The 26,962-nt window shown below is 46.3% G+C and overlaps 3 protein-coding genes and 1 non-coding gene across 5 annotated transcripts; 3 read left to right on the top strand and 1 right to left on the bottom strand.

Moving 5' to 3' along the window:
• Positions 1 to 7,341: 7,341 nt before the first annotated feature.
• Positions 7,342 to 7,415, top strand: TRNAN-GUU. The gene has a single exon. It is a non-coding gene; the product is annotated as a tRNA-Asn (tRNA).
• A 539-nt stretch (positions 7,416 to 7,954) lies between these two features.
• On the bottom strand, positions 7,955 to 15,547 carry LOC100826085 (histone deacetylase 5). 2 transcript variants are annotated; one of them, XM_003559945.4, is made up of 13 exons: positions 15,260 to 15,545; positions 14,548 to 14,749; positions 14,290 to 14,436; positions 14,020 to 14,132; positions 12,631 to 12,842; positions 12,123 to 12,187; positions 11,669 to 11,839; positions 11,489 to 11,578; positions 10,506 to 10,862; positions 9,365 to 9,558; positions 9,089 to 9,245; positions 8,735 to 8,799; positions 7,955 to 8,441 (listed from the first exon to the last, which is right to left on the bottom strand). In XM_003559945.4, exons 1-13 carry the CDS (start codon positions 15,448 to 15,450, stop codon positions 8,276 to 8,278), a joined length of 2,130 nt encoding a protein of 709 aa, XP_003559993.1. In that variant the 5' UTR covers positions 15,451 to 15,545; the 3' UTR covers positions 7,955 to 8,275. The 2 variants fall into 2 exon arrangements, with proteins under 2 accessions (XP_003559993.1, XP_024312811.1); XM_024457043.1 differs by lacking the exon at positions 10,506 to 10,862 and having other exon boundaries at positions 15,260 to 15,547.
• Positions 15,548 to 17,188: 1,641 nt separating this feature from the next.
• On the top strand, positions 17,189 to 22,263 carry LOC100842211 (uncharacterized hydrolase YugF). Its single transcript, XM_010237619.3, has 11 exons — positions 17,189 to 17,544; positions 17,647 to 17,744; positions 17,891 to 17,988; positions 18,090 to 18,139; positions 19,443 to 19,538; positions 19,720 to 19,809; positions 20,097 to 20,186; positions 20,605 to 20,700; positions 21,369 to 21,434; positions 21,560 to 21,726; positions 21,849 to 22,263. Exons 1-10 carry the CDS (start codon positions 17,308 to 17,310, stop codon positions 21,713 to 21,715), a joined length of 1,077 nt encoding a protein of 358 aa, XP_010235921.1. The 5' UTR covers positions 17,189 to 17,307; the 3' UTR covers positions 21,716 to 21,726; positions 21,849 to 22,263.
• A 172-nt stretch (positions 22,264 to 22,435) lies between these two features.
• On the top strand, positions 22,436 to 24,710 carry LOC100826394 (putative anthocyanidin reductase). Its single transcript, XM_003559946.4, has 5 exons — positions 22,436 to 22,758; positions 22,860 to 23,014; positions 23,634 to 23,849; positions 23,972 to 24,369; positions 24,458 to 24,710. The coding sequence occupies exons 1-5, from the start codon at positions 22,653 to 22,655 to the stop codon at positions 24,588 to 24,590; spliced, it is 1,008 nt and encodes a 335-aa protein (XP_003559994.1). The 5' UTR covers positions 22,436 to 22,652; the 3' UTR covers positions 24,591 to 24,710.
• The last annotated feature ends 2,252 nt before the right edge of the window (positions 24,711 to 26,962 follow it).

A 26,962-nucleotide genomic window follows, 5' to 3' on the forward strand; every position in this document is an offset into this window, starting at 1 on the left:
TTTAGCCATGTGCTATGCCTGTGCTCCAGTCTTTGCATGGTTCAAAGGATGCCTACTTGCCTGCCTCGGCATCAGCCAGATGGCGCTGGTCCAGAGGATACAGGTCCATTCAAATTATTCTGTGACGAGACTTAGGGGCCAAACGCTGGAGCTAGCTGAGTTTTAACAGTCACAGCAGAAATTTCTACATTTTGGATGTATGATGCCCCCTCTAGTAATCTCGTTTTTCTCACTCACTTTTCACTATTTTCGTATTTGGCTAACCAACTTTTTACTATTTTTGTGTGTGTTTTCCACAGCAGATTATAAAATAAGTTCAGCGCAGCACAGTAGCAATGCCAAACTAAGCCTTAGTTTGCTGTTTGCGAGCGTTCGCTTCTCACTTGACTTTCCTCATCCGAAAGAACACATGTACTTCTATACTGTTCCCTTTTTATATATTACACATGTCAAAATCATTCAATTTTCACCACTGCACCTTTTAGATTTGGATTTTTCTACCTTTGCAATGAGAAGAAACATAAAACTTGGAAATTTAGGTCCAAACAGATTAGAGATAAATTCCGTTTGAGTTGTGCATATGTTCTAGTTGAGTCTAGCACAAGTTTACTTGGCGTTCCAGATTCAATAAATCCATGTCCATACAATTCTAGAATAAAGTTCAGACGAATTCCCCACATGTTTTGGGGAGTTCCCCTGGAGTTCCACTTTCACACAAGTCTTACTATATTGTTTTGAAATTCAAGTCTCCAAGAGATAAACTTGGCTTCAGTTCCACACATGTTTATGACAAGCCTCAGCATGCATAAATCCCCAGCTTCTGATATGATCGGCGTTAGCTCTTCCTGGGGCTGCGTGCTCTGCTGAATCTGCGTTTGCTCGAATCTCCCGTCAGGCCGGAGATTTACAGCTCATGCGCTGTGCGCGTGCGCGCGTCCGGCCGCCATTGATTGCCTGGCTGGCGGACTTTGTTTGCCTCGACGTCGGCACGATACGGCCGTTGCACGCGGGCGGATACGTACTGGCTGCTGATAGATGCACTTGGATACGGACTGGCCCTATTTTCGCTGCACGCTTGCGGTACGTCTTGAAATTAGAAGAGCTGAAAAACAGGCGAAGGCAATCGGGTACAGCGGTGCACGGTTACAGTACGTGGACCATTTTTTTTTGTTCCGGAATTCTCGATGGCCAGCAATCGACACGAGTGCAATTTTGTCACGGCTAGTTTGTGTTTGAGAAATGAACATTGTTTTGATATGAATAGTGGAACACAACTCCTCTGACGTATGGCTGCTGCCGTGGTGGTGGCCGTGGCTGACATGTGAATTGTGAAACCCGGACGTTCCTGTCAGCCACCATCGTGGCACCAGCCGTGTACCTACGTCAGGCGATCCCTTTGATCGTTTCTGATCGCGCGATTGGATTTCTCTTTTTCTCGACAACTTCTGGGCCCATTTTTTATGTCAAGAGGATGAACTAATTCAAATTGGAGTTTCACTGCTTACATTTTCTCATTAGTTGTACTTGTATAATTTGAAACGAATCACAGTGATCGGATCGAACGGTTTTTAGTATCAACTTAGAAATCACTATTTCTCGGACACCTTAGAAATAGCAAAACCGACACAATTAGTTGGTAAGTACAATCGACAACACTCACCTGCCGTATACATTTTCTTTTCGAAAAGGGGTGGAAGCCCCAGGCTCTGCCGACTGCCGTGCTATTTTTTTAAAAATAATACGGATTATTTAATCATTATTGAAAATAATACATGTTTTAGAAATTTCTAAAAAATAATACATCATCGGCCTGGCCGACTGGAGCTAATCGGCCTGACCCAAGCCGATTAGGCCCACTCGGCCTCGTCCAGGCCGACTGGAGGCCACAGGCTGACTGGCTCATCGCCCCAGGCCGATTAGGCCCCAGTCGGCTTCGGCCATGCCGACTGGGTGCTCTCGCACATACAGGAAGGAAGAGAACGTCACTGCTCGCCGGTTGATCTCCCTTCGATTCTCCTAATCTCCACTCATTCTCTTCCCATTAACACATGAGAATTAATCTCCACTATTCCACGAACCAATTCAGGCGCTAGGTCTCTCATTTTTCTTCTTTAATGGACACTTCCATTGACACGCACCGAATGCCGCACATCGGCATCCGTCGCCCTATCTCCCTCTTCTGCCTATAAAAGGCGATTCCAAGCGCGTCACCGTGTGCCTCTGCCCTTCGTCTCTCGTTATCCTATTGAGAGGTTGTCCCCTCAAGCTCTCTACATCTCGTGCCACGACCGTTTTCCTCCGCCGCTCGTCGCCTCCATTGTTGAAGGGGAGCTCGCTCTGAAGCTCTGTTCCTCGATTCCTTTCACCGGGAGACTCATCTGACCCCCTTCACCTTTTTTGACAAGGTTTCGCGAACAACCGTTGCCGTTGGCCGTGCCGTCCCCGACGTCATGCCGAAGCCGTGTCTGGAGCCCCGGCCGCGACGGGAGACCTATTGCGCCTGAACCGGTTCGTGGAATAGTGGGGATTAATTCGCATGTGTTAATGCGAAGAGAATGAGTGGAGATCAGGGGAATCGAAGGGAGATCAACGGCAGGAGTGGCGTTTGAGCTTCTGTTCCTGTACGTGCGAGGAAAAGGAACACCCAGTCGACTTGGCCGAAGCCGACTGGGGCCTAATCGGCCTGGGCGAAGCCGAGTGGGCCTAATCGGACTAGGCCAGGCCGATTAGCTCCAGTCGGCCTGGCCCAGGCCGAGAGTGTATTATTTTTGATTTTTTTCTAAAACGCGTATTATTTTCAATAATGATTAAATAATTCGTATTATTTAAAAAAATTAGCGACTGTCGTATACATTAGCAAGCTCACACCACTTTTATATGGCAAATTCTACCGTACCTATTACTCCCGAAGACTAAGTGGAGTATTAGAAATATCGTCTCTCTCCCGTTTAATTTCTCGATTGCAACCAGCCCGCCGTCCAAGCCGCTCACGCCACCGCCCTCGCTGGCTCGCCGCAGCTGTCCCTTGCGCCTGCCGCGCGCGCCGCCATCTTCCCAGCCCGCGGCCGTCGCTGCCCTCCCATCACGTGCCGCCGCGGCCGCCCGCAGCGCGTGCAGCTGCCGCCGCCTTCCCAGCCCGCGGGCGCTTCCGTCCTCGCCACTGCTGCCCTTTCAGTGCGCCGCCTTCCCAGCCCGCGGGCGCTTCCGTCCTCGCCACTGCTGCCCTTTCAGTGCGCCGCCCTCGACCCAGCCCGCGCGCGGCCGCCCTCTGCGCCAATGCTGTCCTCGCACTCCTCCAACGCACCACCGCCGACCTCCACCCAGCCCGCGCCGCCGACCTCGCCGCCCTCTTGGCCGGGCCCAACAATTCCTGCCTCCTGCCCTTGGAACTCCGCTGCTTGAACCACCCCAAGCCGGCGCCGGTGGTCCAGTGCCCGCACAAGAAAGGGGGCGGCACCAGAGGCGGTAGCGGAGGGAGCTTGAATGAGGTGGTCTGTGGCGGCGGCGGAAAACATTCATGGACATCGACGGGGAACGCAGGAGAATTAGGAACGGTCGGCGTAGAGCTTTTTCGGGGAAAATAATTCGACAGTTACTACGTTTTTGCCCTTGCTACTGGATACTCCATCCTATTACTCCACACAGCTCAATTGGAGTATTAGGGAGTATTAATTAATCTGAACCTTTAGATCTAAAAAATGGACGATCTAAATTAATTCCGGTGTACCGTAGAAGAGCTCTTTTATTTATTCTGTATTAATTTAGTAGTAGGAAGATGCTCTAACGCAGGAGCTCAGTAACCTTTTTCTAGCTCGCCCGTCCACGCCAGGTCAGGACCGTCGCCGACCGGGTCCGGACCCGGCAGCAGTTCAGGAGCGTCGCCGGCCGGGTCCGGCGGGAATAACTCTGGCATGTCAGCTGGAGCGTCGTCGACGAGCGACCCGGTGTCGTCGTCATCCGTGGATAGCGCCGACGATTTGTTGCTGGTCGCCGACGGCGCCAGCGCCAGCGCGCCGACGAGCAGGGCCAGCAGAAAGCACGCGCGCAGCGCCTCCGCGGAGGACGACGACGGCCTCATCATAGCTGCCACTAACTGAATTAGAGCTTTTCTGAGTGGTGATCGTTGGCGTTGCTTTAGCTCTTGGGTCTCTTTGGATGCGTGTGTATATTATGTGCTCCCTGCTTCGATCGTTGCATCCTGCAGGGTCGAGATTTATGGCTAGCTAGATGTGCGCGCGTGCCCGAAATGGCCCATGCATGCGCGTCCGGCCGCCGTTAATTACGTGAGATGACTTGCATGCATCGTCGTCGGCACGACGATAGTGTCCTTGTTCTGTTTTCGCTGCACGCTGCGGTGCATATCTTGAAATTTTAGCTATAGCCAGAGTGTAGGCGGCTGCTGTACGCACGTACATTGGGATTTTAATTCGTTCCAGGAATCTTGCACGACGTCTGTTTTGCGTGGTAAAGGCTGGTCGATTTGTATTAACCATTTTGTGTGCTAACCTTTCAACGACCACACGATCACCTCTTGTTTTATCTTGCTAATGTTCAGGTCATTTTGGTTTCTGAAATTGGAATAGTAATTGTTTTCCTGCCAATGGCCACTGCACACATGTAATGTTCCAAATAGTTTCAGTTGTTTTTTAAAACCCATGCATAACAGTATATACGCCCTCCAATCCATAAAAAGTGTCGTCCACTTAGTACAAAATTTGTACCGACTTAGTATAAAATGAACGACAGTTTTTATGTATCGGAGAGAGTATTTGTACAATCGTATCAACAATTAATTTTATTTGTCATAGGTAATTCAGATGACACGCTGATTCACGCTTCAATTTGTTTTCAGCGTTTGAATTTTTAGAGAATTAGAAAATCATAAAACAAAAACATATCTGTTCCCGCAGATCTTGGATAGATTTATCTTTTACTGGAGTTTCATGATTTTGGTAATTCCTTGTTCACAAATTTTTTTGGACAAATTAAGTCCATACGAGTTGCCCGCATGTCGGAATTTATATTGAGCAAACGTTTGCTCTTTAGTCTCTCGGAACGAACGATCTGCTGGGCATCCGATTGAGAAGACTTGTGGGGGGTGACAACTTTAGTTATGTGGCGTGGCAACTTTAGTTCTGTCAGGTGGCAACTTTGGTCTGTGACGGTGGAAACTTTAGTTATGTGCGGGTGGCAACTTTACAACGTCACGTCAGAAGGCTAGGGAGCGAACGTTTAATTCCGTGTGGGTGACAACTTTAGTTATGTGAAGGTGGCAACTTTAGTCTGTGAGGATGGCAATTTTAATTTTGTGCGGATGTCAACTTTGCCCATCGCGCTGGAAAACTAGGGAGCGAACGCTCGCTTCCTATACCACCATGTTCATGGGAGTTTCCCTAGATGTTTTGGATGAGTTTCACTTTCACATAAAATCCTATTTTGTTCCAAAATTCAAGTTCCAAGTTTTAACATACATCAGAAATATCTCGCCTCGCGCTTTACACATGTTTGAGACAAACGCAAGCAAACATGATCTTTGCTGGAAATATATTTCATCGTATACACAAGTAGTAGTACAATCGGCAGCACTCAGACAGTCAGCCTTACCTTAGAAAGCTCACACCCCGTTTATTTATTCATGCTGCATATTACTGTAGTAATTAGTAGGAAGATGCCACGAGCTTATTCCATAATTAACACGAAAGACACGTGCACGCTGCTCGTGGAGCATGCAGCCAAAACGTTTGTATATATAGCTGCAATGCATATCTGCATGGCTTAATTAGTAACTGGGGCGCTGTCCGGATCGCGTGGATCGAAATCCTCGCCACGCTGTAGCTCCGGCGCCGGCACGGGCGCTGGCTCTTCTAGCTCGCTCGTCCGCGCCACCATCGGCAGGACAGGACCGTCGTCGTCGACGATTACCGGACCCGGCGGAGACTCTGGCTGGTCAGGAGCGTCGTCGTCGATCGGGTCCGAACCCGGCGGGAAATCTGGCAGGTCAGGAGCGTCCTCGACGAACGAGTCCACGTGAGCCCTGGATAGCGCCGATGATTTGCTGCTCCGGATGAGACTAGCTGGCTGCCGTCGGCCTGCCGACGCCGTCTGCGCCATGGCGCCGACGAGCAGGGCCAGCAGAAAGCACGCGCGCAGCGCCTTCGCGGAGGAGGACGGCCTCATGACTGATCACCCGGCCGGTGGACCGGACTCTCGGGGCCTCGGCTGCTAACTGAATTAGAGCTTCTGAGTTCTGATCGTTGATGGCGTTGCTTAGCTCTTGGCTGCGTGTGTAACTGTGTATGTGCTCTGCTCCGATCGTTGCATGCCGGGTCGAGATTTATATAGCCGTGCTCGATCAGCTCGCCCATGCGCTTCCGGCCGCTGTTAATTCGCCCAAAACGTTTGTGTAGTGTACTTGTCGTATTTTCGCTGCACGCTGCGGTGCATCTTGAAATTAGCCGGGCTTGAAAGCTGGCGAAGCAATCCACCGCCAGCGGTACACGGCTTCAGTACGCACGTGCGTGGGGATTTTTGTTCTAGAATCTCCGGCATCAATCTTGTACTCCCTTCGATCCTACATCATTGACGTTGTTTTAGTTTAAATTTGAAATAAAACAAGGACAACAATTTAGGACCGGAGGAATGTTAGGTTAGATTGGATCGATATCATTCGTTTTGGACACAAGGGACGACCTGAACTCAAGCGCTAGGCCACTCGATCGTCAACTTCTTTTTACAGATGTTCTAGCTATAGCTATGTTCGTAACTCTTAATATCCACCGTATCGAATGAATGTATTATGAAGATTTATAAAGTCATGGATTTTATAAAATTAGTTTGCAGTTGTTAATGTCGGTTAGGCTATATATTCGTGTCTGGTTTGAGTCGAAACTGGCTACACCGGGCAAACCAGTCCGTGTAATTCCATGGTCATTCCGTTTATTTCTTTACTAATAAGTAAACGGCCTGAGGCTGTTTGTTACCAAATGAAAGTACTATACCCATCTCCGGCATTTGTCGAGTATGAATTGGACATATACGAATAACATTAAACATTTTATTGGAACTTTAGTTACAAAACATTCATGCGTTGCGCTGGATTATAAATCTTTCATCGCAATATTGAGTCATTTAAGGAAGATGAATAAGCATATTCGATGCTTGTTTGGTGGTTTAAGATGGTCTTTTGGTAAGACAACATGCAATGGTGTTGAGCGTGACCTCAGTCGAGTAGTAGACGCTGTGTTAGGGTCCGTGTGTCAAGTGCGGTGGTTTGTCTGTTTTCGATCACGCGATTTACGAAACCAAAAGTGATTAATAATATTATGCTAAATACTTCAACAAGCTGGAATAGCTCAGTTGGCCAGAGCGTGTGGCTGTTAACCACAAGGTCGGAGGTTCGAGCCCTCCTTCTAGCGTTTTTTGTGTCTTTTCATCTTTTCTCCTATGTCCACAAGGCACAACAACACGAGTACTACTGTCACTGGGTAATCGACCAATCACAAACATCTAGAGTAGCGTTTCTCCACTCCAACTCATCAAGTTTCCAACTACAGCACAGGCACCAACTGCGTTACTAGTCTTTGTTTAATTTAATTTTATCCCCAAAGCAAGCGCACGACGTGAACCTCCAATACTTGGCGAAATAAACAGACCACACGGCTTAGAAGCACCAGGTTTCCCTCTCGTATGGTACACGTCTTGGCGGAGCTTGGAAACTACTGGTGAAATCTTTGTCCATACTCAGCTTTTATGTATACCACAATGAGTTCAGATGAATTCGTGTGTAGATGGGGCTGTACAATTGTTTTTGAAAGTAACATGGGAGAAACCTAGTGTAAATGTGCATATGGTACTTAAAATTACACATAAACTTGGGAAAGGATAGGCATCGGGCACCTATCATAAAGATGTGCATATGGCACAGCACTCTGCCACAGCGGTAAAGCAGAAGCCAGCCCCAAGAATCAGCCACAGCATTTTAACACTAGAAATAACTGGAGTGATTCGGTCCCAAGGTATACGAGGTTTGGGTGCCTACACAAACTCAAACTTGTTTAATACGGAGTACATGGAATTTCTACAGTGATCAAACCGGCCCAAACGCTGAACCACCCAACCGAATCTACTCAGATCCAATGTTTTCCACTGGCAAAAAATGGGGGCTCTATGGCTCCCCAGTCCTGAATCAAGCTATATCTTACACGCCTACTGCATTCTTCCTTAAAATTCTTCCCGCTAGCTGTACAAAACACACGGTGAAGCATCATTCACAAGTTCACAGGCCTCTTGCAGCAGCAGCATCGATGTAACTTGCAGCTTCATTGGCGTCCAGCTGCTTCCCTTCCACGAGTCCCCTGATGAGAGTGGCGGAGTAGGTGTCCGATGGAGGAGACAATGGCAGCTCACCGGCTTTGTGCCTCACAACATCTAATGAGGGGCATCTACAGAGATGCAAACAATTTAACAGTATCCACAGAAAGTTCTCGTTGATCTGATTATGGGCCTTCTCTTACCGCCTCCCTTCAAATAGTGCATCAAATAGTATCTAACATAAATACTAATCAGCTTTTAGGTCGGGGTTCTAGTTTATGTTGTTTCAGCTTTTCTTTTCAGTTGCACTGGTGGTTGTATGTTATTCATCTTACACTAATATTTTACTTCCTACTCAAATAGTGATGGTATTTTTATTCATCTTATGCTGCTGTTCTTCGTCTAAGTGAAGATTTGAACTTACGTCATAGTTAGAATCGGAATGGAATCCTCCTGTCCAAGATAAAGTACATTGGAGTACCAGCTATCCTGCAGGAAATTTGTGTGACAAAAATGAACAATATTCCAAAAATTATGAAGCTAATAAGTTGCAAAAATGATCAGCTTAAATTAAAATATCATTACTGTCTTAAAAGGTCATCTAGGTAAAGGTGACACATGCTGCTAGCCAAAGCCAACAAAAGGTTGGTAATGCCTGATATTATTTAATAATGTTTTTTTCAATGACATGATATTCTTTATTCTCATTTATAGGCATATCAAAAATTGTATGCGGAGAATAGGTATGCTTGTTAATGTGGAAAGCTGCAGATCAAACCTTAATAGGTTCAAGATGAAGAGCTTTGTTTGAAGAGAGAGACTCTATTTCGGACAAGCCAATAAGAGGAGAGTCAGGAGACTCAGCTTTTCCACCTTCATTGTCATCCTTAACTAAACGGTTCTCTTGAAACAATACATCATTAAACTGCTCGAGCCTGTAAAGAAGAGCAGAAACCAGAAATTACGACAAATCAGAGCACCACAGAAAGATCAATTCCCACCTGGCCCTGATTCAAAGATCACTAACAGGTGGATTTGGTTACAGCGTACATACGTTATTTTGTACATGCAGATCCATGACTTCTCGTTGTAGTTTGTCTCAGGGTTGAGGAAAGCAACGCCACCAGCACCCCAGCAAGGGGTAGAGGATCTCCCAAAAAACAACCTATGAGGCACAGTCTTCCACATGGCACCTCTTGGTGGGCTTGTGTCATGTGAACCAAAACATGCTATACTCATACCATCAACCTGCCACAGATCAAATAAACACAAAGCACACTGCTTACCAGAAAAGGAAAGGCAAGGGACATAATAAGGAAGACAAGCGAGATGCTGTATTGTAAATATTATGATAACAATGCAGTGCCCGTAAGTTGCATTTATGGAAAGCACTAAAAGCACTTCCTAGCTCCTTAAGAACAAAAAATATCCCAAAAGAGTCGTTCGCGCACATCCCCTTACGTCATAAACGAGTAATATAGCCTGTTTGGTATTCCGGTGGATTCTCATAATCCTGTTTGCCCACCCACTTTTGCACATTTTGTTGTTTGGCTAACTAACCTTTTCCCTGCTTTTATGTGTATTTGCTCACGGCAGATTATAGAATAAGTTCAGCAACCGCAAACCGAACCAGTGAACCAGTCTATTTAATGTGGCAGGATATTTAGCCATGCCCACGTAGCCCACCTATAGGACCAAGCCCGTCTTCATCTCCTTCTAACACGGCTTGCTGCCCCAATATCTCCCATCTGCTAGAGCAGGAGTGAAGATACGGAAAGAAACCATAGCCAGTTCAATCCGTAATTGCTACAGCCAATGACCATGAAGCTTCACATACATAGACATCGATCCTCAGTCGACGAATGTGATTCACATAGAGCTAGACCGGAGCAACCAAGAGGAGCAGCGAGGAAGAGCTGAACAGCCATGGAGCGAAGCAGGTTTGTTCGACTGCTGCAGAGCAGGCATGAGCAAGCATTGTTCTAGGGAGTACCGACTTGATCCACTGTCGTCTAGCACAACAGTGTAGGTAGAGAAGTGAATTAAGATTCACGAACTATTTTCTCAAAGGCGTGCACTGAAGCAAATCTCCTGAAAAAGCATGGATGTGATGTATGCAGCGACAGGCAGCCAAATTACGATAGAGGAACCTAATTTTCCTTGCAGCATATACAAGACTGTGTTTTCAACTTTACCTTCCCCCCTTGAATGTAGCACATGAACCTTGGTTTCCACATGTTTGAACCAAAGCTGGCATACCAAACATAAACTCTTGACAATGCTGATCTCCAAGTAAGAGATTGGCCATATATTCCTGTAGACGCCACGACAAATCCATCATTTTGTGCTTGAACTGAATCAGTTGCCCTTCGTTCGTCTGTTGTGCAACTTGATGTGGTCTTCGTTGCAAGGTTATCTTCATCAAGTGTCAACATTGCGATGCGCTCACTTACAACATCATCATCAACTTGAATAATACTGACAGATGAATTGGCATCAGGACGCTCATTATCATCTTCAACATCACACTCGGAACCAGAGGAAGAGTACAGCTGTTCGTGCCCCAGAGGGGAAAACAAGAAAGAGAATTGTTCAGGGCCTCCACCACTGGGTTAATGTTCCATATAATTTGTCTCGGCCTCCATGCCACACGCCACATAAATGATATAAGGAATGTGAAACTATTGAAACAAGATAACTAGAGATGAAGAGTATAAATAAAGTTGAGTTGTATAAATGTGCTTGTGCTTTTGCAAGAGTTAAGACTTGAGAGGCACCTCGGGACATAAGAATACACAGGAAGCATTTACCGACAACAACAATAACAAAAAGGTTCATCAAGTATGGGCTGTCTGCTAATAATATGGAAATAGCCTATCGACTGAGCTGTCCTTATGACTCATGACCATGCATTCATCTATGCAACTGGGCTAACTTGTCCTGGAACAAAAAATAACTTTCCATTAAGAATATGGTCCAAAAGCTGTAAGTATTGATATGACATGTCTCTAGAAAGTAAGTTTCCCAGTGAACATAAGTTGATCTGAACGAAGCAATCCATATCTCAAACATCAGAGTAGAACTCATTAGTCAGATGTTAGACCAAGCCAGCCTATATATATATATATATATATATATATATATATATATATATATATATATCAGAGTAGAAATTTACCTCGACGTATGAGGATGAACTCCTCAAGGGTACATTCTTCGGAAGCTTACTGCGTAAAACAGGCCAACACGTCTTTAATTCATCACGTACCTGGTCAGTGCAGGGGAAATGAAAACATAATTACAGATATCCATAGCAAGATAGGAAATTAGACAGAGGTAGTACATTGCAGACCACTACCTCTTTAATAACGTTCCATGTAGAATCGAAAGGTGAATCCTTTGGAGGTTTAAGTCTGAACTGGTCTCCCAACAAAACTTTTGCGCAAAATAAAACTGAATTTGCTATGGACACTGTGTTATAACCCCCTTCAAGAGCCATCACCATCCTTCCTTTTGCAAAACCTAACAGCTGCACATGACAGCAAAACATGCATAAACATTGATCATCTCAGTAGAAAGCCCAAGAAATACAAAGGAGGCGTAAAGCAATTTGATGAGATCAAATGAAAAACTTCTATCAGGTACCAGCACGGGATGGCAACAAAAAGGAATGATTACAAAGAAACAAATGTAACTCCAGCACATCCAAACTTCAAGGTCAAGCATGAACGGTGTTTTCTTTATGGGTAGGAGAGTGCATGTGGTGAACTCGTGGTAGTTTAATAAAAGGTCATTTTGCTGCAAGTGTGTACCTTTGTTAGTAGGCGTGCATATCCATCTGGCGTGACATCGCAACCACCAAGAGGATCACCCCTCGCTACCAAAAACATGAGGGAAAGAATTCAAAACCAGTGAAGAACAAGAACAGGCATGATCTAATACATGAGACAAGCCAGAAGTTAAGATTGTATTAGCACATAATAGCAATATAATACAACAAGCATCCAGAATCGTCAAAATTATCTTCAGTGAAGATCTCTTTAGTTATGCAACAATAAAATCAGGTATATGAGGTGTGCTGGTCCAAGCAGTGCACATCTATTCCATAGAATAAATTACAAGTTGTTAGTATACATGAGCAGTTAAGCTTCATGAGATGTGCCCAGATATAATTATAAGTTTAAATTGTAGGGACAAAATAGTTTCTACTCCCTCCGTTCTTAAATACTTGTCGCTGTTTTAGTGCAAGTTTGCAAGTTTGCACTAAAACAACGACAAGTATTTAGGAACGGAGGGAGTAAGAATTATACAGTCGTCTACCTGCATCAAACCCAGCAGACAGTAATATTATATCAGGATCAAATGCTTCTGCGACGGGAAGCAGCACATGGTCCCATGCAGCAATATAATCTGCATCGCCGCATCCTCCATGATTCCAGGGCACATTAATGTTGTACCCCTGACCATCTCCTTCTCCAATGAAACAGTGAGATGCATCCCCTTGACTAGGGTAGAAAGCTCCATGATCAAATCTACAGAGCAAACAGGAAAACATTTAATCTCCACAATGTTGAAGGACCAACAGATTACCACAAGTCCACAATAACCACAGGTCAGAAATCTTGACTTCTATAAGCATATAAATGGATTGACTGTAAGTTTGAAATTTGATATCATCAAAATTGGCTGGGCGGTGCAAGGAGAGGCTCCATTATCGAACATGGCAATTTACAGTCTGCCGATTCATCGTAAGCTAAGCTATCAAGTAAACTGAAACAAAAAGTGGTTAGGGCTTTCCTCATGTGTCTATTATATTATTAGAACAATGTTAGAAGGAGCTTCCACATTGGATTCGAGAGGCCAGACATTCTCAGATTAATCAGAGAAAGAAAAAAAGAAACATCCACACTGTATTTTTTGGTTGCTCCAGATTATAGCGATGCAGATTAATCTAAAATGAACCAGAGCAAGAGTTGTATAACAATAATGAGTGCTGAAGTTGCATAACATTACATCTTTACTTTCAGATAGAAAAACATGCATTCTAGTATCTAGCCCGCAGTTGCATGAGAAACTCGGCTAGTTTGTAATAGAACTATAGAAGTAAATGTAAGGATTGCTTATCATAATCTAGGGGGAATGAACAGTGAGCCGGTGGCAATTCAAATGACTAATGCGGTAACAAATTAACAATACTATGGTGATTGGAACAGATTATTAAGACTGATCCAATGTTAGTAGTGTCGATCTAGAAAGTATGGCGCTAAAACAACAATGTCTTGGCACGTGACCCACGAACTAAGCTCATGAATTTAGATTGTGTCATACAAAACCCAATTGACTCTACAAGCAGTGTGTCATTCAGCAATAGATATCGTAGAAGTGACAATCAAGGTGGATTGGTGGTAAGTTGGAAACTCAATTCTAATAATGCAGGGTATAATATCAACCAACACTAAAGTTTTTGGTAAAGGGCAGCTCCCTCTTATCACAATGAGTTTGTTATTAGTATGCAAATAATAAATATTCACTGTTTTCATGGAATAGAAAACATGTTTTGCATGCTACATCCATTGGAAGAACAGTAAACCTTGGAAATGTAGACAACAAAACTGGCATGACTTCAGTAATATCATAATGTGAAGGTTACAAAGCTAATCTGAAATCTAAACAAAACTAGCAGAACAATGTCAAGGTGCTCTGTTGTACCTGTGAACTGAAAAGAACAATACACGAGAGTCATTATAGAACATTTTCTGTGTACCATTTCCATGATGAACATCCCAATCGACGATTAATATCTTCTTGATACCTAAATCAGGCTGTGACAGAAAAGGGAAGGTCAGAAAATGACTTCATCTTCTCGTTATGTCGCACCATAATAAATCATGATGGTTGTTCCTATATAGGAAATGGTGAACCAAAATAGCATATTTTGATCTTAACAGAAAAACCAATGGGGAAGTTTCAAATACACACCCTCTCGTTTAAGAGATAATTAGCTGCAATGGCCACATTGTTGAAGAGACAAAACCCCATTGGCTCATTATGTTCGGCATGGTGGCCAGGAGGTCTGACGAGAGCGATAGCAGAACTCAACTCACCAGCTGCAACCTTCTCAGCGACCTACTTGCCAGTGAGCCATTTTGTCAGTAATGAGGATCGATGTAGGCAAAACTGCTGTATAACACTATGGAATGTATATATGCAATACAAGAAATGTAAATGCTGAACTACCTCAATGACAGAACCAGCTGCAAGAAAAGCAGACTCTGAGGAGCCCTCGTTGAAGTAAATGGAATTATAGTTGCTAGCAAGATTTTTTCGACGATAATTGTGTTCCTTCGAGCTAATACTCTTCATCAGTTTTACATGGGTCGAGCTATGGACTGAAGCTATATATTTGTCCTTGGCTTCCTTCGCCGGCATGATCACACACCTGGAAGAAACTTATGTTACACTGCAGCTGCAGAACCTTGCCAAACCATACAGTTGAGCTAATCAAAGTAGTGCACAAAATGGACAGTGCCTAAGCATAATGCTAAAGCTTAACTTTAGTAGCACCCAAGTTACTGTACACAAGCAAGAACTTGACTACCCGGAATTCCATGGATACCGGGGCCCTGTTAATATTTGAATAACTGTATGACAAAAATTCCTCTATTCTTCACCCCTTTTCAGGTTTGGGGCCAACGAAGACCTAGCTAGGCATACAACTAGAATCATGGATACTAACACTTCCTCGATACCAATAAATACAATGTCAAGCAGATCGAAATGGGCATGGCTATAATCATAGCAGGAGTATATTAAGCGCACGAAGACCTCGCCTCTCCGGCCATTCGACGGAACCGTACGCAACTAAAAGAGGCATGTACGCCTCCCAGCCCACCGATCCCACGCAAAAATCACGCCGATCTCGCTTAGCAAGCCTCGAGGGGACTCGTACCTTTCCGCGACACCCTGTTCGCCGAGCTTCTTCCAGATGGCCCGCAGCCGCTCGGGGTTCTCCGGGTGGTACTTCCCGTCCGGCGTCGCGTGCGCGCACATCCTCTCGTCGTACAGCAGCCCCACCCGGGGCGCTGCACCCACCGGATGCGCCGCGCCCGCCGCCGCCGGCGCCGCCGACGCTGCGGCCATCCTGGCGCCTCGCGCGGGCGGAGGAGGAGACCGGTGGCCGAAACGAGTCGGAACTAGGGGTGGAGGCGGAGCGGAGACGGGAGAGACGACTGGGACTACTGGACTTGGGTTTGTTGCTCTCCTCTGATTGGTCCTCTTGTGCGTGCGATGCGTGGTGGGCGCCTGCTGGCGTCGTCGGGGCCCAGCTGGAAGTGGGCGCTACGGGCTTCCTGAGTCTGAAACTTCGAACTCGCGTAGCGGCAAAAAGATTGGCAGGGCCCAAAGCGCACGAGGGCTTTATTGGTTGTCGAAGTGGGCCGCGCGGGAGCCGGGCCCATGTGTTCTTCATTGTTCTTCTTCTTTGAAAAAATGTTTTTTTTTCCTCTTTCTGTCGAATTTGCAATGCAATTTGCATACCGATGGAAATCGACAATTTCGTATTTTTCTGTCTGCCCTACTCCGTATTATTTTCGCCCATTTTTCTATCCTTTTGCAAATCCTCTAATTTGGATTTGGAAGTTCGGACTCTACTCCTAGCTCACTTCAGGCCTGCGTGGTTGGTTCATGGCAGCTTTCCTTTTGTTCCTCGCCTCACGTGCAGTACGTGCACGACGCCTGTTCCACGAGCCAATCGTCCGTTCCAAAGGTGGGGTGCAGCCATCTGCCATTCTGCCGTACGTTGCGCATATGCGGCCGCAGTTTGTCTTGTCCATCAACCGTCGTGGCAGCTCTGACGCGGCTGCAGTGCAAGTCGCATCTGTTAAGGATGCACCGGAGCTATCCGGCCACGCGCGCGATGTGCAGACAGTCTTGTCCCGAAGCTCTCTGGGAAGGCCAGAAAGAACGGCCACGTTGGAACTTAGAAATATGATTAGGTTGGGAAAAAAATTGAGAAATTTAATTTTAAAAAATTCTGGAAAACAATCAAGTGTAAACATAGATGTGCTCGAGTGTGCCTCAAAACCCCTGGCCGTTTGTCTGCCCAACGACTGAGCCGATGAAGCTATGCGCGATGTCACCCATGAAGACGCTCGAGCCGACAACTACTGAACTCTCGCCTGGATCTAACACGGACCCATCTCGAACCTCCAAAGGTCGAGAGAGCACCAAAACTGCAAAGGAGATGTCCCGCCACAGTCACCAGCCCCACGGCCTTTGCCATCGGCGTCCCATGACAGTGACAAGGGAAGGAATGAGAGGAAAGGAAGAGATAGACTAGGCTTGGGGGTTTGCCACCCAAATCACCCCAGGACAGCCTCATTTTAATTGTACGGAGGACTTTACCATAATATTCCGTGAGGATTGCGTCTAGTTCATTTAATTGACAGTTGAATAGACCATAACGTAGACAAAATAAACCTTCTATACTCGATTTTTTTAGAGGAAATATAGTTTTTTTAGAGGAATTTAGAGGAAATATAGTTAAGTCTATCAATTAAATCAGGTGCCATATTATGGCACATATTAGACCCATCTACTCGCATTCCTACACTCATAGACGCGTCCGTGCAATTAGACCAGGGATGTGTACTTCCATGATTTTGATCCGACAGGTTTGCTAGTTATGGATACAAGTACGTGGCACCAGACAGATGGTATCAGTGATTGTTTGCTCACCGATCGGCATAATGTGTTTTTGTCCGCAGCCGAACCGGGGCCAGGCCCAGTCCACCTTTTTTTTTCGCAATGGGCCATGCATGTTTTCGCTGCAAATTTGGACGACGTGGCACCGTAGCAGAAGCGAACGCTGCCAGGCGGTCCACGCGGCCGCCGCTGCTCTGCCCAAGCCCAAGCTTGCATTCATCTGCTCCACCCGGAGCGTGCACGAAGCACTCCAACGAGCGAGCGCGGGCGAGCAAAGCGGCAACACTCTGACCAATGCCGCCGCTCGTCGCCTCCTCCTTCTCGCCGGTGTTGCCGCCTCCGGCGCCCTCCAGGGCCCGGTTCAGGGTCGCGGCCTCTGCTGACGTCGGCGCCAACGGCAGAGCCGCCGCCGCCGCCGCCTCGGCCGTTGGAGGCGACGGATTCCCGCCTTTCCTGCCCAGGGCGGTGGAGCGCATCCGCGACGGCGCCGCCATCCGCCTCGCCAAGCGAATCGAGCGCGTGCCCGTCCAGGCGAGCTAGCTAGCTTCTCCCGAGATTTCCCTATTTCTGCTGTTTTCCTTTGTTTCGGGGAACGTCGGGCAGCTAATTCCATTGAACCAATCCCCTCTCCAGACCAGCTTCTCCAAGAGCCCGATACTGAGCAGCTGCGTGAGGCCGCTCAGGCAGCAGCAGGACAGTGACCCGGTCGTGCTGCTCCACGGATTCGACAGGTGTGTATGCAGTGGAAGCGCCAATTTGGGGGCGCCTATCTTTATGGTTCAACTTGCAATGTCTAATTTCAGTGCCAATTGAAAAACCATGTTGCAACTTTACCGTGCATTTAGCAGTCTGGGCCCTTTAAAAGTATTAGATGCAGTTCTTGTTTAGAGTGGAGGTACACCTACCCTTTGCTGGAGGAAGCTGGATTGGAGACTTGGGCTGTGGACATTCTTGGATGGGGCTTCTCTAATTTAGGTATGCCTCGACTCTGCATGCCATGGGAACTTGTTCAATAAATGGTGCTCGACACAGTTGTAAGTTGTAGCCACTTCTAATATTGCTTGTTTGGATCATAGAAACAAGGCCGCCGTGTGATGTTGGGTCGAAGCGCGAGCATCTTTACCAGGTACGGTGTCGAAGTTAGCCATTACTGCTGGTGTACATGTCAATAATTTTCATTCAAGGAGTTCACTTCCGGGAAGGAGGGAAACCCCCTGGACTCGCATCAGTCTCAGTCGATCATGTCATTACACAAAGTATCTAGGAACTAAGGGAGCAAAAGAGAAAACACGATACAACTCATGCATCACATAATCTGTTACTAGCATGCCACCCAAACTGGGTGAACAAATCCCGAGCTACCATCTCCAACCGGCTGCACCCAAAAGCCATAGAATCCTGCATCTCCGCATGCGGTAGTGGGAACCAAGTATGAATCCAGTGGGTAGGCTGGAAACTTTCTGCTTACTAAAGACAATACCATTATGACAGTTCCATATCGGTCAACATACAAAACACATGCCGGCAAGTATAATTGCCTTGTTGGCAGCTCATCGTTTGTCAAGCATTGCTACGGAGGTGTTTCATTCAAGATATGGATGGAAGCCATTGACAAAGAGGATTGGAGCATGATGATAATCTTCTACTGTACGTAAGGCTTCAGTTGGTAGTAGCAGCTGTAGTGCTGGAAATAAAAGTGTAATTCAGAGGACTGCGGCCTGTTCCCCATGTTCTTAAAGTTTTCATTTCCGTTGTTTTCATTCCTGTGTTGAACCTCTATGTTACTGCTGGTTTCGTTGATGAAACCGGGAGCTCTGCTCCTTTTACTCTAAAAAAAGGCAAGTATAATTGTCTTAAAGATTTATGAAGAACCGCACGCCAATTCCCTAACATATTAGAAATGTTAGAAGGTGATCGAAGGTTGAATGCAACAGAAACAGCCCACAAGACAAGACGGCAAATGAACACGAAGAAAAGCTGGTGTTGTGCGGATCACCCCTCAACATAAGTACCGCACACAAATTTAAATGTCTAAGGTGATCTTAAGTTTCCAAATTACCTTATGCTGGAATTGACACCTGCTATCCACCACTGTATACATCGGGTTTACTGTAAACAGCCCGGACTACGGAGAATTAAACAGAACACATCTGCTTGCTCGTTCAGATTAACATGTGCCACCTGGCCTATCTGAGTTCACTTCCTACTTGCTAGTCTCCAGGCTTATAATGTTAATCTTTAGTTCAGAATAAGTTTGATAAGTATCTAAAATACCAGCCTTATTAAAACTACACACAAGTTTATCTTCTATCCCAAAATAAGGATGGGATTGTCTGGACTCCGGAGTCTGCCTTTAATTGTCACTAATCCTTGCATGTTATGCTTACAATGATATATGGTCCTTATATCTTAACAACATATTTGTGTAGTTCTGGAAATCCTACATCAGAAGGCCTATGGTGCTAGTTGGGCCTAGCCTCGGTGCTGCTGTTGCCATTGATTTTGCAGTCCATTATCCGGAAGCGGTACAATCATGTTAAGACTTACTGTGTTCTCTCCATTTCTTGGCACATAGGAATAGCACCACACACTGTATATCTTCAGTGCCTTAAGAGATGAGAATTTAATGTAATTTTATGTAACTAGCCTTCTTATAAATCCCACAAGCTTTCTTACAAGAAGCAAACTGTATCTTGTTTATTTCAGGTATCGAAATTGATCTTCATTGGTGCAAGCGTATATGCTGAGGGCACAAAAGATATGACCAGATTGCCTAAATTTGTTCCATATGCTGGAGTGAGCTGTCTTCTGAGCTGCATGCTTTGGCATTCTTTACAGTTTGCTTCAGCTCTGTAGCATTATGTTTTTGTCGATATAATTTGCTGCTACATGCTTAGTTTTCATGCACTGATGCATATTTACTATTTAGAACTAAATATATGTTTGTTTTGACTTAATGCTGACATGCTGTCATGCTTGTCCTCAAGACTAGTTGATGTTCGGCAATTATCTTTAACTGGCATCAAGCAAGTACAGTGGTACATGCATTTAATTGACTGGAATACACCTTCCACGTGGCCCAGGTTTTATTACTGAAGAGTCTTCCACTGCGACTGTTAGCTACATGCTTGGCATTTAATAAAATTCCAGATGGATTCTTTGATTGGGTGCAAGTAAGCCTTTATTCTTTCATCAAGAATTTGAAACTGAACGAAACTACTACACTATTCTTGTTGTTGGTCTGTTAGTTTTCTCCATGATATTAGTTAAACATGTATCCTCCAAGTATGCTGTTTTCTCCATTGTTCTTCAAGAAACCTGCAGATATTTGAACAGTAATCATGCTGCAGTTGATGCATAAACGATGATTGCCAGACCATTTACTTCTTGCTGCAATAATGTATTTTATCCAAACGATATATTTCTCACAGTCGATTTCCAGTTCTATATATCTGACAACATCCCAATATGGACAGTGCACACACTAACATGAGTAAATCAATATATTAAGGTTTCACTTTTAACGCTTTCTTCTGTACTTTTGTGATCTGAAGATGTTTGTTTTGTTTTGTCTTGATTAATTTGTTACAGATTGGCCGTCTACATTGTCTACTTCCTTGGTGGGAAGATGCTACAGTCAACTTCATGCTTACTGGGGGTTATAATATCCTAAAAGAAATAAAGCAGGTTCTTTTTCTTTAAACATTAAAATAATTTTCCGTGTCAGAATATGTTAAATGTTTCTGATTTACTTTTTTTAATCAATAACCATTGTATTATCATCGTGATGTTGGCTTGTAGCAGCTACGAGTTGCTAATTTTCTCTGACCAGTGTTGTCATTGTTTAGAGGCTCTAGCCTTGTTTGCTGCAGTAAGATGATGTCCAGATGAAAACTACTTCTCACACCAGACAACATCTAAATGCTAACACCAATTCTCACAATTGCTATCAGTAACACTAACACCAACTCTACAACAACGAGAACAATTGCTCCTGTGGTTTTAGCCATGCAATTGCTATCTGTGCTGATTCAGTTTATTTTTTAATTCTCAGTGTTGCTTCCTTTTCTTCCTGATATGTTTTGGCCTTTTGTTGTATAGATAGTTTGAAGGGTTTCATGCACCGTTAACCAAATCCATTGGTGTCACAAAATATACTAGCATGAATATTTTTACCGGCACAATACAAACATTAATAGGATTGTGTGACATCATTCTCAATAGTGTTATACTTAGCTACTGCCAAGTATAACACTATGATATTGTCACCTTTCTGAATCTCAATTGGGCATCAAAGAAAAAATGAAATGACTTGTGTAAGTGGAAATTCTAATCACATTCGCATTTTTGGACAGGTAAAGCATAGATGCCTGGTGTTATGGGGAGAGGACGATGGAATAATCAGCAATAAACAAGCCTATGTAAGTTTATTGGAGATGAGTAAATGCTGCATGTGATCTAGCTACTGCAAGATATATGCACAGCATGTCTGAAAACAAATTCACAGACTCATGCACACCATTTTAATGCATTGTGTCCTCTGCAGCGGTTGCAGCAAGAACTCCCAAGCGCAATCTTAAGACAGGTGGGGCAGTGCGGCCACATTCCTCATGTTGAGAAGCCGAGGGAAGCAGCAAAACATTTGCTTGATTTCCTCGCAATCGAGAAGACAGAGAAGGCAGACCAGGCTTTGTCCGTGTAATCAACAGTTAGGTAATGTCATTGTTCACATACAAAAGCTTTCCTGTTTGCAATCCTGCCACCTTCATCACTCCACATCTGTGCTATTATCTCCTCGCATTGAGCTTAGCCACTGACATTTTGTGTGCATCCAGGGCCCGGTGACAGAACCAGATCGTTTAGGCTAGCGTGTACAAGGTAACACGTACACGACAATTCACTGTTTATGCTTGCCTCCGGAGTCCAATCTGCTCGTCGACTTCGATGAAGCTGTATGAAGTTTAACCGCACCAACAGCCCGCACCGGCTGGGGAACGTACAGGCAAGGCCTTGCCGAGGAGACAATGAGAGTGGCAATGAGACTTTGAAGAGCAGAGCCAGAAACATTGTAGTATCTGCTGGTCAGATGTTTGTAGTATCTGCTGATGCGGCTGAATCGCCGCACGGTGATCCTGACCGAGCTAACCGGTCGCGCGTTTATTGTACTATCAAATCATGTTTATATTATGTCCGTGTGGAGTGCTCTGCTGCTCAGGGGAAATAATACAGCTCCACTCGCATGTTGGCTCCGTTCAGGCGCCTTTCCTGGCTAAGCTGGAGCGCTGGATGAATGGTGTGGGCGTGCCACTGCCATGGCCAAAGAATATGCACGCTCATGCCGCCCTCCTCGTAGTACAAGTTAGAACAGACGGGCCGGGATGCCAGCCTCACGCAGCCCCTAGCTATATAGCCAGTGCAGGAACCCCGATCAGAAGCGTGCCGTCCGCAGCGCGTCTCGTGTGGCGCGGGGCCGGGGCGAGGCAAATGTTCCCGTTGCTCTCGAGACGTGACAGCCGGACACGTACATACTGCCAAATCGGTGCGCCGTAGGCTCATATGTAAAGGCCGGAAGCCAGAGTCGTCCACCGCACGCAGACGGTACAGAGCTGGCTAAGCTAAGCTAGTAATAATAAGCAGAGATGAGCAGGGTGTGCGTGACCGGAGGCGCCGGCTACATCGGGTCCTGGCTCGTCAAGAAGCTCCTCGCCCGTGGCTGCACCGTCCACGCAACCCTGCGAAACCTCGGTACGTACATAAGAACGCCCTGGGTAATCTTCTTCTTCTTCTCTTAAGTAGTGTACTTTCTTCTGAGTTTAGTGGTCACGGCGCGTTTTTATATGCTGCAGGGGGGCTGTTGAGGGGGCTTCCCGGCGCCCCGGAACGGCTGGTGCTGTTCGAGGCCGACATCTACGACGCGGACTCCTTCGAGCCGGCCATCGCCGGCTGCGAGTTCGTCTTCCTCGTCGCCACCCCGCTGCAGCACAGCTCCGGCAACTCCAAGGTACAATTCCATATACGTGGATAATAATCAAACAGTTCATGAATTCTCTCCCTCCGTTTCGGTCCCGTGAATGCAAAGATAATAATACTCACAGGGGCCCGGGGCCGGGTTGCCGTTCCCGGAACCACGGTTCCACGCCCACAAACGGACAAACCCGGCCGGAACCTGTCTGTCCTTTTTTTTTGCATGGCACAGCTACCATTTGCTGTAAGAAAAAAAGGGGGACCACAATCACCACATCCTTCGCATCGTAGCAGTTTCATCCATAAAAGGACGTCCTCGGTTTCTCTAGGCAAGATCTTTTTTTGCACGACGTACCGGAGCCATTCATCTTTGGACCGTTGGACTTGGACACCTCCATCTTCTTCTTCTTCTTCTTCTTCTTCTTCTTCTTCTTCTTCTTCTTCTTCTTCTTCTTCTTCTTCTTCTTCTTCTTGTCCTTAATTGGTAGTACTGTAGGACGTATACGTTACATACGTATGTGCACATCAGTTTACTTGTGTCGACACGGCTGTCGAAGATCGGGACCTGCAGCTAAATTTCTACACAAATACAGTAACGTCGCTTTTGGCTTTATTGGGTTCTAGTATCTTCTATGTCGTCGATCTCGTGCATGCAGTACAAGGACACCACCGAAGCGATCGTGGACGCGACGCGCGCCATCCTGCAGCAATGCGAGCGGTCCAAGACGGTGAGGCGTGTCATCCACACGGGCTCCGTCGTGTCGGCGGCGCCGCTCCGGGAGGACGACGGCGACGGGTACAAGGAGTTCGTCGACGAATCCTTCTGGACCCCGCTCGGCCTGCCCTACGGCCATAGCAACGAGCAGTTGGACGTACGTGAGTGTATATTTTGATTGATTCGTTACGTCAACTCTTTCTTTTTTTTTACCAATTTACAAAAAAGAATGCGAAAGTCTTTTTTACCAACAATAATCAGCCAATTTATGATGTACAGGCTTATGTTTCCTCCAAGACCCTCTCTGACAAGGAGCTGCTGAAGCACAACTCCGAGGCCGAGTCCACGGCGTTCGACGTCGTCGTCCTGCTGTGCGGCCTCGTCGGAGGGGACGCCCTCGTGCCGCATGCCCCCGACAGCATTCAGGTCATCCTGTCGCCGCTCACTGGCATCGAGCCCTACCATGGCTCCCTCAAGTTCCTGCAGGCCCTCCTCGGCTCCGTGCCGTTGGTCCACGTCGACGACGTCTGCGAAGCCCACATCTTCTGCATGGACTCCGCCAAAGTCGCTGCCGGCGGCGGGCGCCGGTTCCTCTGCGCCACCGCGCACCCCAACATGCAGGACATCGTCAAGCACTACGCGGCCAAGCACCCGGAGCTCAAGCTGCTGATCGAAGAGTACGTAGGCAAAGAAGACGATTAATTTTATGCATTGATTAATTGTAGGGAGTTTCTTGATTTCGTTTTGTGCGTGGATTGTGATCAGGGTGGTTGGAGAGGGGGTGAGAGTGCAGGCTAACACGAACAAGCTTGTGGAGCTGGGGTTCGAGTATAAGTACGGAGCAGAGGAAGTGCTGGATGGCAGCTTGGAGTGCGGCAAGAGGTTGGGATCGCTGTGATGCATCCATGGATCGATGCAGTTTGAATGAACAAATGTATACTGGTTTGATTTAAGTATGTTATAAATTGGTACCAGCAGTATTGGAGGCTCGATGAATCACATTCCCTGTCTAATTGGGGAAATATATAGCGCGCCGAGCGAAAAACCATACACAAAAGGAATGGAGTCCTCATTGGTGGCAAACGTCAGAAACCCCCACAAAAGAAGCACCACAAATGCCCCACGGCAGTTTGTCTTTGCACCGTCAGATGATCAACAAACAAAATCCAGTTTGACCCGTCCATAGAGGGACCGAAAAATTTACAACATGCTTCAAAACGAGCAAATAGGATGCTTCGCTAGAGGCACCACCGCTGCCAGCCTGTCGAAATCTCCACAGCCGCCCTTACTTTTTTTTTAATCTTTACTATTCCTCTTAAGTCACTTTGTACGTCCAAGGTTAGCGCAGCTTTTCATACGTCGTCCGCTTCAAAAACTGTCCGTCAGATGAGTACGTAAGATAAGTTTCACAAATTAAGCCCATAGCAAAGCAAGTTTCACAAATTAAGCCATCACAAGGTAAGTTCCGCAAATTAAGAAAATCATGTGTAATCTATATTTGAGAAAAATAAACTCATATGCAAGTAAGTTTCACAAATTAAGATAAGTTCTGCGGTTTGTCAATTAGGTTTTGGAAAGAAAAAATTTGACCGGTCAATGGACATGCGTAATCTATATTTGAGACATGAATCATTGAAATATTTGTGTCTCCGTTACAATGCATGGATACTTAGGTAGTATGAAGAAGTGCATGTGTACAACATACCTCCCGGCCGTTCCCTAGCTTGACCAACAACAAGTACCCGTGGGCTACAATACCGTACGTGACCCGGACACATTGTAGCCCAGGACATGTTGCCATGTTGGACAGTCGATGCTACACCGAGATTCAAAGCAGCCCATGTTCTCTTCGGGCAGCCCACAAGGCCGCTGCAACGATCACACACATAGTTTTAAGGGGAAATTTGCTCCTGGACACCGTTGTTTTGTGTTCTTTGCTCAAATACACTCTTCAATTGTGTTTTTGTTGAGTACCATTATGATTTTGTGATCATTTGCTACAACCCATTCTGACATGTGTTGCTTCATTGTCAGCCACTCATGGCCTTCTTCTTCCTCCTCTGGCATGACCTCTCGCACTCGTTGTCCTCATCGTGCGATCAGGTGCAGGTTGACATATCATCGAACTCCTTCAACGCGACGATGCCCACAAGGTTCTGCCTCCTGGGCTCTCTGCAGGTCTACTCCGCTGCCGCTTCCCGTCAGTCGACGAGCTGAGTAACGGCGTCGGACCCGTCCGTTCACAAGCAGCGGAGGAAGGAGAGATCTCGTCCTCCTCGTAGAGCCCGCTCCAGTCATCGTGCCTCCGGCCACACAAGCGCTCGCCCCTGCGGACGCCAACGCGCCCTGCCGCCGCCCGTGGTTGCACGCACCACGCTGACACCACCGCACGACGCGCACCCCGCCGGCCGCCATGCCTCGTGCTGCTGCGTTCTTCGCGGTTCGCGCCCCTGCTTGCCCGACGAGCCCCCAAGCTTGCCCCGCCACTGTTCGCCACCGTGAGCCCACGTGAACCGTCCCCAGATCGTGAGAGCTAGCCATCTGTGATATGTGTATTGTTTCCCTTGTTGGATCAATCCATCGAATCGATTCTCGCCCGCCTGTGTGTGTGTGTTTTTTCTTACGTGAATGCTACAACCAGCTGCCGATCGTTTTTTGCCAGGCTAGTTGTACGCATGCATCTCGCCCGAGTTCATCGCGTCTGTCGAAATTATTCGACGTCCTGCTCGTGTGTTGCGATCTTTTGGTCTGAAACCAACAAGCGCATACTACAAGTCATGCCAAGGAGGAAGAAAGCTATTGAGTGGCTGACAATGGAACTCCGCATGTCAGAGTGTGTTGTGGCAAATGACCACAAAATTATAATGGTACTCAGGAAAAGCACGATTGAAGAGTGTGTCTGAGCAAAGGACACGAAATAACGGTGTCCAAGAGCAAATTTCCCCTACTTTTAATTATTTTGTCCCCTCAAATAAAGCTCTTACTAACATTTTTTTGCATAAACTGTGAGGGTATGAAGTCGAGACCTGCGATATGTGTCATTGTACATTAAAAGCATACCAGTTAAAGACTCGGTATAGATTTTAGAGTACTCTAGATTTTAACTCAATCAACCACATGAAGTCGAGGCACGAAAGAGGATTAATTTGGCGCATATACATTTCATCGAGCAATCAGCTAGATCTCCCCGTCTCTCACGCCCACGCACCTTCTTGGAATAAATCTGCCTATGCTAGAATAGCTAGATCTCCCGGTCTCCCACTCACCTAT

The sequence above is a fragment of the Brachypodium distachyon genome, chromosome 1 (genome assembly GCF_000005505.3).
Source record: "Brachypodium distachyon strain Bd21 chromosome 1, Brachypodium_distachyon_v3.0, whole genome shotgun sequence".
Classification (NCBI taxonomy): Eukaryota; Viridiplantae; Streptophyta; class Magnoliopsida; order Poales; family Poaceae; genus Brachypodium; species Brachypodium distachyon.

Coding starts and splice junctions, on each gene's coding strand:
- LOC100826085 (XM_003559945.4), bottom strand. CDS start 15,450: ATGGCCGCAGCGTCGGCGGCGCCGGCGGCGGCGGGCGCGGCGCATCCG. Junction 11,579..11,668: donor CATGGAACGTTATTAAAGAG/GTAGTGGTCTGC, acceptor TGCACTGACCAG/GTACGTGATGAATTAAAGAC. Junction 8,800..9,088: donor TTCATCTTGAACCTATTAAG/GTTTGATCTGCA, acceptor AATTTCCTGCAG/GATAGCTGGTACTCCAATGT.
- LOC100842211 (XM_010237619.3), top strand. CDS start 17,308: ATGCCGCCGCTCGTCGCCTCCTCCTTCTCGCCGGTGTTGCCGCCTCCG. Junction 17,745..17,890: donor CTGCTCCACGGATTCGACAG/GTGTGTATGCAG, acceptor TATTAGATGCAG/TTCTTGTTTAGAGTGGAGGT. Junction 18,140..19,442: donor AGCGCGAGCATCTTTACCAG/GTACGGTGTCGA, acceptor ATATTTGTGTAG/TTCTGGAAATCCTACATCAG.
- LOC100826394 (XM_003559946.4), top strand. CDS start 22,653: ATGAGCAGGGTGTGCGTGACCGGAGGCGCCGGCTACATCGGGTCCTGG. Junction 22,759..22,859: donor CGCAACCCTGCGAAACCTCG/GTACGTACATAA, acceptor TATATGCTGCAG/GGGGGCTGTTGAGGGGGCTT. Junction 23,015..23,633: donor ACAGCTCCGGCAACTCCAAG/GTACAATTCCAT, acceptor TCGTGCATGCAG/TACAAGGACACCACCGAAGC.